This window comes from Serinus canaria, chromosome 1A (assembly GCF_022539315.1).
Source record: "Serinus canaria isolate serCan28SL12 chromosome 1A, serCan2020, whole genome shotgun sequence".
Classification (NCBI taxonomy): Eukaryota; Metazoa; Chordata; class Aves; order Passeriformes; family Fringillidae; genus Serinus; species Serinus canaria.
This window is the reverse complement of record NC_066314.1, coordinates 5962844-5977073: the sequence shown is the minus strand read 5'-3', so window position 1 is coordinate 5977073 and position 14230 is coordinate 5962844. Positions and strand designations below refer to the sequence as shown.

At 40.4% G+C, this 14230-nt stretch overlaps 1 protein-coding gene across 3 annotated transcripts in view; it reads left to right on the top strand.

Moving 5' to 3' along the window:
- UPF2 (UPF2 regulator of nonsense mediated mRNA decay) overlaps window positions 1–11884 on the top strand; it is a 53910-nt gene extending 42026 nt beyond the window's left edge. For 2 of the 3 annotated variants that reach the window (XM_009086899.4, XM_050970084.1), the window contains exons 20-22: window positions 351–492; window positions 4088–4208; window positions 10667–11884. In XM_009086899.4, the coding sequence (XP_009085147.1) occupies window positions 351–492; window positions 4088–4208; window positions 10667–10676 (273 nt within the window). In that variant the 3' untranslated portion in view covers window positions 10677–11884. Of the gene's footprint in view, window positions 1–350; window positions 493–4087; window positions 4213–10666 lie in introns of those variants that run through there. The other variant, XM_050970085.1, reaches the window with a different exon arrangement.
- The last annotated feature ends 2346 nt before the right edge of the window (window positions 11885–14230 follow it).

The following is a 14230-nucleotide window of genomic DNA, read 5'->3' as shown; positions in this document are numbered from 1 at the left end:
CCCTGTGGGCAAATCAGCTGGTATGGAAACAAGAAATCAAGCATATGGCTGTGCCTTCCTAGGGAAAGACAGTCAGTTTTGTTCACATGAATACTGTGTGTAGTAGGTTTTGAACTCAGCCTTTTTTGTGTGGTCTCTGTGTCTTTAGCAGGTCTTGAATTTTCTCACGCTGCTTTAAGTGAAACAGTTTCAAAACAAACCAACAACACACTTCACAGTAGAAACTTCTGTAGAAAGTACCTCATTGAAATAACCTAGAAATGACCATAGCATTTCTGTATTTTGTGTTGTTTTATATTGGTTGGGTTTTTTCCTCTGATGGGCACTTAAAAACTTATTTTCATTTGCAGTTTAAGATCCTAAATGTACCAATGTCTTCCCAACTTGCTGCAAACCATTGGAACCAACAGCAAGCAGAACAGGAGGAGAGAATGAGGATGAAAAAGCTCACTTTGGATATCAATGAACGGCAGGAACAAGAGGACTATCAGGGTAAGAAAATCACCAAGGATTTAGTTTTGATTTTCAGGGCAGCCTTTGTGGATCTGCAGAAAGCATTATTTGTGATGATTAGCAGCTGAAGTTCTAAATATTGATTTGCAGTACTTATGGGAAACCTGTATTTTGGTTTTAGTCATTTATTGTTTCCTCCATGGTCTTTATACTTGAACTTTTTGTAGCTGTTCCATGAAAATGAGTTTTCAAGTGGAGCTCAAATTTCAGCATTTCCATTTATTTTGGCAGAGGGGAAGTACTGGGATTGTTCTTTTAAAATTAAGGTAATACAAAATCAATGTGATATTTACTGCAAGACAGTTGAGTTGGGTGCAAGATGAATTCTGGGCAATTTAAGCTCTGCTTTTAAAGTATTAATGAGTGTTTTAGATACTAATAATATTTAGACTCCTTAGTCTTACAAGTCCTGAGGTAACCTTCACCAGAGAAATATAAAATGTTACCTCAGCTTCATTTTGTAAAGGTTCTAGGAGTCCTCAAAACTGGAGCATAAGCATATATTACCAAAGTGGGGGTTTTGTACAGATTACATGGTTAATTTGTGTTTTGAAGACATGCAACCTGGGCAGATTGAAGCAAACAGTTAATACAGCAGGTCATAGAGTCCCCAGACAGGTGCACATCATGTGTTTAGTTCTTGGGTGGTTTGTTTTGGGTTGTGGTTTTTTTCAGATTCAACTTCCCTTGGCTTACTCAGATAGTAAACAAAGCCAGACCAATAAAGCTGATGTCTTATGTTACTGTTTCTGTTTAACATCTCAGAAGTTTTTTCCCTGGTTTTTTTTTTGTAAAGATGTTGTAGTTTGGTGGTAATCACAGTGTAAGTAGTTAATTAGCAGGAAATCTCATTTAAGGCATTTAGTGAAAGGTCATTGTTCATCAAGAAGTGGGAAATTAAAGCAGTTTTAATTTTAAAACACTATGGAATCCAGTACTTCTTGCAGAACTTCTATAGTACCAGAACTAAACTTGTAATTGTAAAAAGGAGTATCCACCAAAGTGAGTGTCTGCAGAGCTCTGAAGTGGTAACACAATGTATTCTTAGTGTAAAACATGGTCATTAGCTCAGAAACTTTCCTGAGACACTCTGCTCTTAAAAAGTCCACTTGTTAAAAAGATAGAGAGAGACTCTAGAATTAGAAATGTTATTGCTTCTCTCAGACTCTTAGTGGGTTTTTCCTCATTAAATACTTCTAATAATTCTACTGGTCAAGGCATTTGGTTTTTATACCATTGTATGACTTTGTTAATATCTAAAATGATCCTGTTTAATCTAGGATTTTATTGTGAGCAGTTGTGCTTTGTATCCAAAAAAGGATCACCTTGATTTATTTCTGTTGGACAAAATCAGAAAACTGGTACAAATTGATAACTGGAAATAGGCTTTTTAAAATTTTCTCATAGGTTTTTATTTAGTTGGTGTGTATAAAACAGTACAGGAAGGAAGTCAACACAAAAGCAAAAGGTTTTTCCATAATTGACATCCCTTTTTAAAACAGCTGTTGATGCATCTTAAGCTGGGTAATATACAGAGTAAAACCAAACTAAGAAGGACCTTTTAATCAGGCTAAATTAAACAGACCAAATTACATTCACCATTGGAACCATTTTTTATTTAGATTTTGTGCAGTTGATTGTTACTTTTGAAGAGTCATCCTGTCTGTGACAAGTTGGTACCTACTCATTGAATAAAAGTGTTGGGTTTAAATTTCTGTTTCAAGCTTTGAAGTTACTGAGGGAGAAAGAATTCTCAATTTCTGGAAGAATGCCTCAGGGTTGTCCCAACGTTTGCACATGTACTTGTTCTTTTCATCTGCACAGGGTAGCTAATAGATGGAAATTCACCAATGTACTTCAAAGTAGTATCAGATAAAGATTTAATGTTTCAGCAAGGCTTTGTATATTACAAAGATTTTTTAATTTAAAGAACTATTAGAAACTTGGGTGGTTCTCTAGTTTAGACTGGTGCTTTTCTGTGCAGATTATTGTTTTTCTTCTCTAAAGAACCAAGGTGGTTTGGTGATGTGCCTTCAGCTTAGAAAACACACTGTGCTCCCCTGCCATCTTTGCCTTCTGTTACATTCTCCAGTTCTGAACTTCCCAGTCCCATATTTCCTTTCACCTGCTGTGTGGCAAACAGAAGAGGCAGATGTGCATGTGCTTGTTCATTCAGTGCTTGCTGCTCACACCTGCCTGGCAGGGTACCCTCATCTGCTTTTCCTCCTGAGTCTCCTCATTGCCCCCAGAGCTCTCCCCTGGCACATGGGGCTGTTGGGAAGGCTGATGTTTCATGGTGTTTACAAACGTGGGCTGTCAGAGTGTTCAGTGGCTGCCCTTGCCAGGTGCTGAATTCAGTGTACAGAACATGGATACAGGGGTCACTGACTGTTGACACAGATATTGAATCAGTCACAGTTTCCTAGTTTCTCCAAGACTGGGTGTATAACTTCACTGAACATTTCACCTGCATTCTGTAAATGGTGAGGGAACCTCATTAGAGTCTCTAGTTTAGCCCCACTGAGAGCAGTGTGTGTGAAGCAGGTGATGGGTGTGTGTCTCCAATGAGATTATCAGAGATTGGAGAACCAGACAGAGCAGACTTTCAAACATAATCTGTTTAACAGCTTATTCCACTTTTCCCCTTCATTTATCCCATCTGTCTGTTTGCTGAGTAATGTAGATCCCTGCTCAGGTGGACTGTAGGAATACTTTCCATTAGATGTATTAACAGATTGGCAGAGGTTACCTCCTATGATGTATCTGTAATTATATTGGCTACTTAATAAGCATTAACCTAACCTAGTAAAGAAACCTTTTTTAATCATTAAAAAATGAAATAAAGTTTTAGAAATTAAGTTTTACCAAATGTCAAAATACAATACTATCCTAGTTTAAGTTGCCCATAAGTTGGCTGTCCAGGGCTAAACTGGGTAGTGTGGGCTGCACTTTGCACTTTTTTGTTTTATTCCCACTGATGATAAAGTGAAAAACTCCATCCGTGGGACAGCTGGTGTAATGTAGGTCAGCTGAGTCACCTTCTTCAGGTGCCTGTCTTCCCTGGAAAATGATCCAATTATGCCAAGCTTAGACTTAAATACCTGACTGGCAATGCCTAATTTTAGAACATGTTTCTTGCTGAGTCTTTAATTGGCAGCAGCATTGTCCAGTTGTTGCTGTTCCAGGGAGGTTTAATGTGGAGGCCACTTGTGCCTGCTGTGGTCTTTGTTCCCACTCATTGATGAAGAAAGTGGTGGCTGATGTGTTTAGAAAGAAAAGGTTGCAGGTCTTTTCCTGAGCATCTGTGGTGAAAACCATTGCTGGCAGTTCCTTCTGCAGGAAGATCTGGAAATGCAAGTTCATATTGCGGGGTAGCTTGGGTTTATCAAAGTTGTGGATGCAATTTGTAACTTTTTGTAATTAATTTATGTGGAATAACTTGATGTTAACTCTACAACAAAGTGTAAGTGTAAATGGCAGTGAGATGAGCATGTGTAAATTCCTATGTAAAAATGATCCATAGAATATATATTGAACTTTCTTCTATTTCTTTTTCTTCTGCCTGAAACCCCAGAAATGTTGCAGTCTCTGGCACAGCGTCCAGCTCCAGCAAATACTAATCGTGAGCGACGGCCTCGGTACCAGCATCCGAAGGGAGCACCTAATGCAGATCTAATCTTTAAAACCGGTGGGAGGTAGGACAATCTTCCTTTAAATGTGGTAATTCTGGTTCTAGGCAAGTAATTATCTTCATAATTGAAAGAGATAATGATCTCTGTAGTGAGTGCTTGGGCAGTCCTTTCCATTCTAAAGCATTCTCTTAAAATGCCAAGCAGTGTTTTTTGTTTCTACAGTGTCTGTACCTCTGTGACAGTTTGGAAACCAAAAGATTATTTTTCAGTTGTGAAATGGCCCGAGCCTCTATTTGTAGGGCAAAAGTGCATGTCTGCGTTCTCCATGAGAGGGGAAGAGGATTGTTTTTTTTTTTTAGTGTCTGCAGAAATTCTCATGCTCTTTGTGGGGTGAATTTGACAGCTATTCCTCTGTATTTGATGACCTGAATGGAAAGTAAATATAGTAAAGGTGGGGAAGACTGAGCAGAATTTTCAATTTATGGTGTGCAAGAGTTTGCCAAAACCAGCATTAACATGAAAAGAGTCATTCCCGATTGCTTAATGGTTGTTCTGATGCTTTAGTGTGTGTCTTTTCTCACTCAGAGTAAGCTGGCAAATAAACATTAAATTAGCCCTGCAGCACACATTTGAATAGACAGTTTCGGTGAAATGCAGACTTGCTTTCAAGTTTCTCTTTTCTTTGCAAGTTCATTTTGAAGGTGGATTGATAGGAGCAGCAGCTGGGAAGGGACAGTTTACCTCCTAATGGGTCTGTCTTTGTAAACTGCAAATAAGTTAATGTAATGTACTATTGCTGTGTTCCAGTAGCATTTGCAACTTCTTCATGGTACATATTTGTGATCATTTGATAACATCCTGATGATCACTCACTCCTTAGGGACCTCATACAGACACTGCTTGTACACAAAAAAAAAAAAAAAAATTAAAAAGATTGCAGTTTAAATGTTTTTTAAAAATGAACCAGATGTAACTCAATAAAATGAGTAGTGCTTTCCATTTAGCTTTTTCATATCACTGTGACCTAATGCTGTTGTAGGAGTGCAAAGTGTTCAGGTACTGAATTGCCACAATATCTGCTGGTGTTTCATTAACAGACATGAGCTGCATGCTGCAGTTATTCCTTAAATACAACAGCCAGACCAGTAGATGTGATATCTGTAGATTGCTTTTAAATTATTTTCTTTAGAAAACCTTTTATATTGGGATGTTGTGGGGAAAATATAATTTAGGACTTGACTCAAGTAGGTCAGATGTTCTCCAGCAAACAGTTTGTGTAGTGTTTACTTATTCAAGTGCCATGCCCTTGCAGTTCTGATGTAGTTTTGTATTATGGAGTTTACTCTTTGTTCCTTTAAATCCATAAGCTGCTTGGAACAGAGACCAGGAAGTTTGTTTGAGCAGGTATATTTTATTTGTTGTGTACTGCAGTGCTCTGTCTGGCAGTCATGCATCAGTTGAGCCATCTCAGCCTGCAGTAAAGAACGAATACTTTCCCTAACTCCATTTATTTCTTTGAGACTGTGGGTCCACCAGTGGCTTCCCACTGGCACAGGTTGTCTGCCTAAATTCTTAGAGCCTCTCGTTTGTGGGTTATATTGAAAATTGTCTTCTGACTTTAAATGTTGCACTGCAGTCTCTGCCCAGACTCCCTCATGCTTTATTAAAAAGTTACCCTGTGATTTCTGAGGATACTGGAGGGTCTCACTGAGCAGATAGGAACTGAGCTGCAAATTTTAATATCTTTCTAGAGAAGGTTTCACATTCCTGCCTGGTGGAACCAATGATGTAACAGAGATGTTGTCACTTCCATGAGGACACTGTGTTGTGTTGTTGCTGCTTCTTTGTACATGAACACAGCTGAAATGTTATTTTCTTGCAAAATAACTCAAACTTACTGGCAGTAATAGTTTGCTGCTTTCTTTAGGGTATACAACTTATTATTTTAAAACTCCTGAGGTTAGGGGTAATCTAAGCAAATAAATCTCCTGGTTGGTTCCACTGTAATATACAATGTGACAGGTTCTGATAGCTGAGGTAGGAATGAGGCCTTTCTTGCATTTCAGGGAGTAGAAAAATTGATTTGTTGTTTTTACCTTTGCTTTTTTGTTGTTAAACATGCCCTAAGCAGCACTGTGTTTCAAGCACCTTTTAGGAAGTTAAATCCAAATCTACCTATTGTAGCAGTTTCATTTCAGAAATTAATGAAGGGAGCAATGGGTTCTTCCATATGTTTTGGCCTTGAACAACTGGATTTCACTAAGCAATTAGCCCTCTATATTTTTTTTGAACAAGATAAATCTTCTGCAGCGTTTTACTTTTATTTCTCCTCTGTTAATGTCCTTGTTCTTTACTAAAGTAAATGCAGTGAGATTTGCAAGCTTTGTCAGATTTATTATTATTTAGCATGTGCAAAATGCTGGACCAAAAACTGGAGTTTGTTTCTGTTTGTTTGGAATTGCCTGCTTGTACTGCCTCAGGTTTTGAGACCTGCTGGTCCTGTAAGGAGGAGATTCTTTCTGGGACTTGTACATTTAAGGCTGACTGGCCTTAAAGATAATTTATTGTGACTCCATTAAAAATACTTGATTAGCTTCAGCAGAACTGGGAAGAAAACAATTTTCTCTCTTGCCTCTGGTTCTGTAGCATTTGGTGGTAAGAGAGGCCTTTGGCTCTCAGGCTATTAAACTACTACTTTCAGGAAACACAAAATTTACTAAAGTAATTTTTTTTTTTGTGATGGGATTATCATAAAAATATACTTGTACCATTAGGAACAGCTTCTTAAAATATGAAGTGGTTTTCCTTTGTTTAAGAGGATTGAGATCCATTAAATGGCTTGGTTTTAAAAGTGAAATGAAAATAAGCACATTATATGAAATAATTTTTAAAACATTGATTACCAAGAAAGTCAGATTTCTTCCTGTAATTCTTCTGTTGAGAAGCAGGGCCTTACCAAGGATTTTATCTTGTTAAACATCTCCTTATTAAAAGAAGTAGCTTCAAAATTTGTTGCTGTTTTGAAAGTATAGGATAGGGCCTGCCTGTGTCCAGAGTTCCAAAGGGATGCAGGTACATACTGGCAAACCAAATCACATTCAAGTTAAATGGTGATCTCAGGTCTCCTGTTTACCTCTGACTCTTATTTCTCTTTAACCTATTTAATAAAGAAAAATGAAGCATAACAGTAATTACAGGATGCTGGGATTTTATTAGCTAAATATTCTCATCATAAAGAATATTGCATTAAAGCTGAAAAATCAGAGTTCAGATAATAAGGAGAAATGTGAATTTAACATGATTTCCTGTTTTAGCTGAGGGACCAACACAATTCATACATCACCTGTCATGAAGTTGATGCATTGACAGTGCTTCTTTATGAAGCTTTGAATTCACTTCTTACTGAGATGAGCATTTCAAACACAGCTAAGAAATTCCAAACCCCTTTTCAGCTGTTTCATGGGAAGGAAGCAAAGGGAGGAATATGGGAGAGGGGCTCCAAATCCTGCAGCTGCTGCTGGTGGACTGCACTGGAGCTGAAAAGAGTAGAAAATCCTCAGGTGCTTTCCTTGGCAGGATGGTGCTTGTTGAACTCTGCAAGCAGGGTGAGGGTCTAACCCAGACAGCAAAGTTGGAGAGACACCTGATCACAGTTCGGTTCAGAGGGAATGGAAAGCAAAATTGTATTTATAAGCCATGCTCAGTTAGAAAGACTCCTGTGTTTTAAAAGGTTCTTTCAATATAAATAATAACAACTACCTACCAAAAATTCCTGCAGCTCTTGTGGCCCTCTGGAAGCCAGCTACCAATCCCCAAAAACTTCCCAACCCACTGTACACACTGACTTTGATTTCACTTTGTCAGGGCATTTTATTTTTGATGCATAGATGAGAATATAAAATAATTCATAGTTAAGATTCTCTTACTTAGGGGAGTCCAGCTTGTGTGGTTTATTTGAATTTTGGTGTTCACAGTATGGAATGTGATAAGTCAAATCTGATTGGTTTTTAATGGGCACCTTGGTGTTTTCTGGTTCTTGCTTGTGGTTTTGGGTGATGAGGGGAGAGAGAACCAAGAGCATGGAAGCTGAGATTAGTAGAGAAAAGCAAAGCAGAGAGTGAACTGGGAGAGGAGGTGTTTGGAGCTGGAAGTTTGTGAGGAGGTTTGTGAAGAAATGCAGCACTGCAGAAATGCAGAGTGTTATGGATTGGAGGACCTGAGGGGATTAGGGATAAGTGTGAAATCCAACTTCAGAGGTCTCACATGTCAAGAAATAAAGAGATTTTTGTGGTCTTGTGATGCAGAAAGGAGTTGGTTATTGATATTCTCCTGGGCACTTCTCAATTTAAGCTGTGGAGTTGTCCTGCTGACTGAGCTCTCCCAGCTTCACCCGTGCCATTTGTGATTATTCCATAGCCTGTGGTGTGATGTTTGTGTGTGTTTTCATGGCTTCCAGCTTTCTGCTCCAGCCCTGGTTCGTGTCAGAGGTTCTGTGTGTTTCCCTGCCCCAGGCAGGCAGGGCTAATGCTCAGCAGTGGCGTGAGAAGCCGACTGTGTGAATTTCATACAAAGTAACAATGTGTCAGTGGCGGGAAGGGAGGGTGGGAGGAGACTGCAAAGAATTGATTCCTTTTACACATAGAGCTCAAGGTGGTTTTAATTACATCTGTGTACTGAGTTTGACCTTGCCAAATACAGGTTTGGATCAAGTTTGCTACATTGGACACAAATGTGAAATACCTGGTTTGGGAAAAACTCCTACTGCTATTTTTGGCAGCAGCACGTTGCTGTGATCCCCTCAAACAGGGATCTGCCACCAGCAGATGTGAACTGGCAGCTGCTGGTTTGGCTGAGAGTCATTTTGACCAAGCTGGAGACATGCAGCCAGTCCCAGCCTTTTTCATTCCCTCCCCATCAGCAGTAGAATTATTTAAGAGGAGATTGAGAGTTAAAAGCATGATCCTGCAACCCAGTCTGCCCTCAGTTGTGACCTTTTACAAGTGAGATGTCAGTCTACTAAATAAATAAAAATTAAAGTTCTTTTCTACTGAAAGCACATAGCCAGTGTTCTGATGTCGAGTGTGCCACAAAGAATTGGAATATTAAATTATGTAACACTGACAGGTAATTAAAACCAAATAATAGAAGCAGTGCTGCAGTGAGTTCTTATCAGGACTTCCTGGCAAAAATACACAGCATTTTTATGGAAATAAATACTGGATATTAGAACAAAGCAATGCATACAAATACACAATTAATGTGAAAGCTTCATCTGGTACAAGAGGTGCAGAAGTTGCTATGTCCAGATAAGATATCTGTAACATTTTTTTTGCAAGATCTTCAGTAAAAACCAGGTTTAGATCATATGACTGTTGAACAAACACTGGAAGATTATGCACTGATGTAAAGAAACATGAACTGTTGTGTTTACCTGGTAAAAAATCTGGGTGTGTAGCCCTTGGAATTGTAAATGTTGAAATTTTATTTTGATGTCTATTAATAATTTCAGTTTGCAGCCTAAAATCAGCTGAAAAGGAGCCCAGATGCAGGAGCTGCATTGTGCTGAAGTTAGTGACACTGGGGGTGGCCATACTGCTGCATTGCCCTGGTCTTGTTGAATCCCCTGCCTACAAACTGGTGTCATTCTTCAATGCATTTCTATGTTCTTAAGAGAATTAAATGTGACTTTTTTCTGGGTAGGGATGTGTTTCTTGAACAAAGGATGGTGGAAGATTTAAATCCACCTATCAACTCTAAAAAAAGCTTCTAACCAATTATTTGCCTCTAGAAAACCCTTTGTAACATTTCTGCAGAACTCGTAAGCATTAAGAAACTGCACAGAAAGATTAAAACTATTTACAAAAACTTTTTTTTTCAGCAAATTCACAGCTGTGCTTCAGTAGTTGAACATCTCATCTGCAATGATAAGGTGCATGTGAGAAATAGCTCCTCACTTTTCATAGTTTAGGAAGGTTTATTAAACCTTATCAAAAATACAACAGGAGACTGAATAGAGAAAAAAGGGAGCAAAAGATTTTCCCTGCTGTGTGCTCAGCCCCCTCACAATGGAGGTTTTCCCTTTTTAACTCTTTAACCCCTCCCAAAGTTCTGTCCATCAACCCCTTCTTTGCTGTGCAGTGGTGGAGATTCTTCCTCCAACCCTGACTGGAGGTCAGGTGTTCCATGTGACAAGCCAGCCCTCCCAGCTGGCCCTTGGTACCCACGGGAGGGGGTGCAACATAACTGTAAATCTATAAAACTTCTCTTAACCTACATCCATGATATTTGTCCATTAATTGTGAGAATCGATCATTGCATTACTCATCTATCACATGCAGATTATCCCCCTGCTTTTGTCTGCTGTGGCCTTTTGAAATGGTTGTGCAGAAAAGAGAAATGTGTAACTTTGAGGGTAAGAGAGTATCAGAATGAGTGGCAGCTGCTCCTGGGGCTGCCCACCCGCAGAGTTCTGGGCCCCTCTGTTCAGGCTGATCTGATTGCTGTCTGTGCTCTTCCTGCAGGAGACGTTGATCCAGCCGCCAGTGTCATTTCATTAGGTCCTGTATCTCTGGTGTTGTGGAGTCCTCCAGCGATTAAACGAGAGCAGTGGACACATCTCAGCATGTCAGCCTAGAGCGTTCAGAACCGAAACCTGGGACAGGCTGGGGCCGTGGGGCACGAAGAGCAGCCTCCCCTCTCCCCCCCCACCCCCCCAAAAAAAGCTTTTTGTTATGGGAACCGCGTTGAGGGTTAATCTTCTCATAGGAGCAGAAGCAAACGAGCGAGATGGGGAACTTGACCTGCGAGCAGCTCGGCAGAGCCAGGAGCAGCCGGGAGTTCAGCCGGTGGCACTGGAACGGGAAAGGCCTTTGGCACCTCAGCCTGCAGGGAAATAAAGCTCTGAACTCGCCACAAGTTACGTTGTCTCCGACTCGAGCACTTGGTGTTGGAAGGATGTTCTTTGGGGGCTGCAAACCTACAGTAGAAACACATAGAGCAAACAGCAAAATCCAGAAGAAAACCCTGCCGAGTAGGATAACTTCTCAAACACTCCTCAGCCAGAATGTTCTTGGTTAAGGAAGAGCCTTTTGCTGCCAGATGTGCCAGAAAGGGGGTGGGGAGGGGTGAAAAACTGAAGAGCCAAGGAGGTAAAATGTCTGTTAAGGTTTAAAATAGAAAGTGAAGTTGATGAACACGGGGTGTTGACTCGTACTGCTTGGAACAGCCTGACACCAGCCTAAGGACAGGGATATAGTTAAGCCCATTGTATGTATCATTGAAAACCAAAACGTGCCAGTCAGCATAACAGGAGGATGTCAAGGAGTGGATCCAAATATTTTGTTGATCTTCATGGGTTGATAAGCCTCTGTGTCTGTTGAAACAAACAAAAAGTTAAAAAAAAAAAAAGATTCAAGTCTGGAAACAAGTAGAATTTTTATTTTTTTCTAAGTAGAAATGAGGTTTCTTGGTCTGTTTCTGACAATCTGTTATTTATTAGCATAGGGTTTTGTTTGCTTTCAGGTAGAGGTAGTTCATTGAGTTCAAGAGCCCATCTGTATGTTACTACTAATTCTTTTTTCTAGCTCTTTTAAAATCCTTTTTACCACTGGTTTTGGTTTCTGCATGTAGGAAGAAAGACTTGTAAAATTGTAACATTTCATACAGAAATGCCGCCCGATCTTCACCAGCTTCAGAAATCTGACCTTTGCCAATGCTGCAATAAAGTGTTGTAATTTAGAGTCAGTGTCTGCCTCTTGACATTCACTTTGTTCTTTGGAGATCATGTTTTGAAGGGTTTGTGGTGTATTGTGGGCTGTAGTTTGGACAGGAATTCCAGGTCTTTGATTCAAGTCTTATGTGATTTTTTCATATAGTTTTCTTTCCCCGTGAAATTCATGGGTATGTTCATTAATCACATTTGTAACTCTGAGCTCCTCCAAGACCGTCTCCTACACCAGTATGACCATATCCCCTGGTCAGTTTCCACTTCCCCAAACAACAATGCCTACCAATTCCTAATAGCACATTAAGCATCTAATTGTGGTTCAGACTAGGGTCAACTTCCTTTTCTCAACATGTTGCTTAGTTTCAAAAGCATTTAATTTATCCAGATTGAGTAACTGCATAAAAATAAAATATTAGCTCTGTTTTAGATGTGTCATTCCAATGCCTTGGATGGAATAGGGATCAATGGAAATGTTTTTATAAAATTATTTACTAAAGATAGTTTAGAGTCAGCTGGGGATTTTCCTGACTTAGTCTGAAATTGAAAAAACAGTTCAGTGAAACCTTCAGAAGTTTAATTTTAAAATTAATTATTCTAATGTTGTGCCAAATAAGAACCTCAAAGATCATTGTGAGTGAAATAATCAGGGTTGAATGTACAGGGACAAACGTTATAGCAGGGCCTGTTGCAGTAGGACAAGGAGTGATGGTTGTAAGCTAAAAGGGGGTTGACCTAAATTAGATATAAGGAAGAAAATGTTACAGTAAGGGTGATGAGACACTGGCACAGATTTCCCAGAGAGGTGGTGGATGCCCCATCCCTGGAAACAGGCAAGATTTCAACTTGATGTATTTGAAGCTGTCCCTGCTCATTGCAGGGGTGTTGAACTGGGTGATTTTAGAAGTCCTTTCCCTTCCAACCCAAACGATTCCATGATACACAGAAAAACCCCAGCTGGCATCCACTTTATTCCTCACCTTCCCATGTGCTGACCCCACATCTCGTGCTGTGGCTGGAGGTGAGCAGGATGCTGGTCCTGCTGCTTGCACAGCAGTTTCACCACCTGATCCACGTGCAGGTTCTTGCTGCAGGGATTGCATGGCTCCCTCTCATGTCTTCGGAAAACTCCCTTCCTTTAGGAGGGAGTTTAATCAATTTCCTTTGATTAAAATTGTTGGGTGAGCAGCCTGGGATTGATACAGAATGGGGAATTTTGTTTTGCCTCTATTTTAATTAATAAAATTATGCTTAATGTCATTGTTTCTCTTTCCCTGCAGTGCAGTGACCCCTGGGTGTATCTGGTCACTGGGGAAGTCATCCCAAATTCAACCAGTGGCACTGTTGGATGTTCCCTGGGAGCCTTTCTCACAGGATGCTGGTTGAAGGTGCCCTTGCAAAGAGCATTTCTGCAGCAGTGCTCCCAGCCCTGCAAGCAAGGAGTTAAGTCTGGGAGAACATAATGTAGATGAAGGAGAAACTGTTTCATGGCTCTGATTACGTAAAGATTTCTGTTATCTTATCATTCTGTGGAAAGAATTTGGGCGAAAGTCAGGCCCTGGAGTTGTCTTCACTGATGTCAGGTTCCTTGAGCTGACAGACAAAGTGTGCCGTGCAAAGGTTTGTACAAAGTGTACTTTTGTTTGTGAAGGTTTGTACTCAACAATTGTGCCTCAGTTTTTGCTGGTAACTTCTCTTCCCACATCTCCTAAACCTCCAAAGCTCTGGGCAGGGACTTGGGGGAATGAAGTCCTTTGTTTCATAGGGGACAGGTTTGTGACCACCTGAGGAACCTGAATGTGCCTGAGTCCATGTGACCTGGCAGGATGGGTCTGAGGCCAGCCCAGGCTCCTGTGCGGGGGCTCTGAGCAACCTGGCCTGGTGCAGGGGGTCCTGCCCATGGCAGGGCATGGAACTGGATGGGCTTTAAGGTCCCTTCCAGCCCAAACCATTCCATGATTTATGGTGCATCACTTGAAAGCCTGTTGGAGCTGAGGTGCTGTGTTGGCCCTTGTTCTAGGGTGGAGCCAGGGTGTCTGGGAAGCTCTGAAATAGGAATTTGACCCAGGAATGTCAGTACTCAAAGGCAGCACCTTGGACTCCAGCTGATGGTATGGGGCATCTTTCTCTACCCACAATGAAGTAATGTGATAAAAAAAAAGCTATCAGTCTTTTTTTATGAATTGCTGAGTTTGCAGACTTGCTGTAATCTCAACTTCCCAGGCCTTCAGCATAAGAAAGCTCTTGGCTGTTTCTGTTATGTAGATACAAATATAAAGCACATCTATTCACGTGTGCTACAGCACACACAATTTTATGTAAAGTCAGGCTTAGAAAACCACTTCTATTGTGGAGTCTTCCT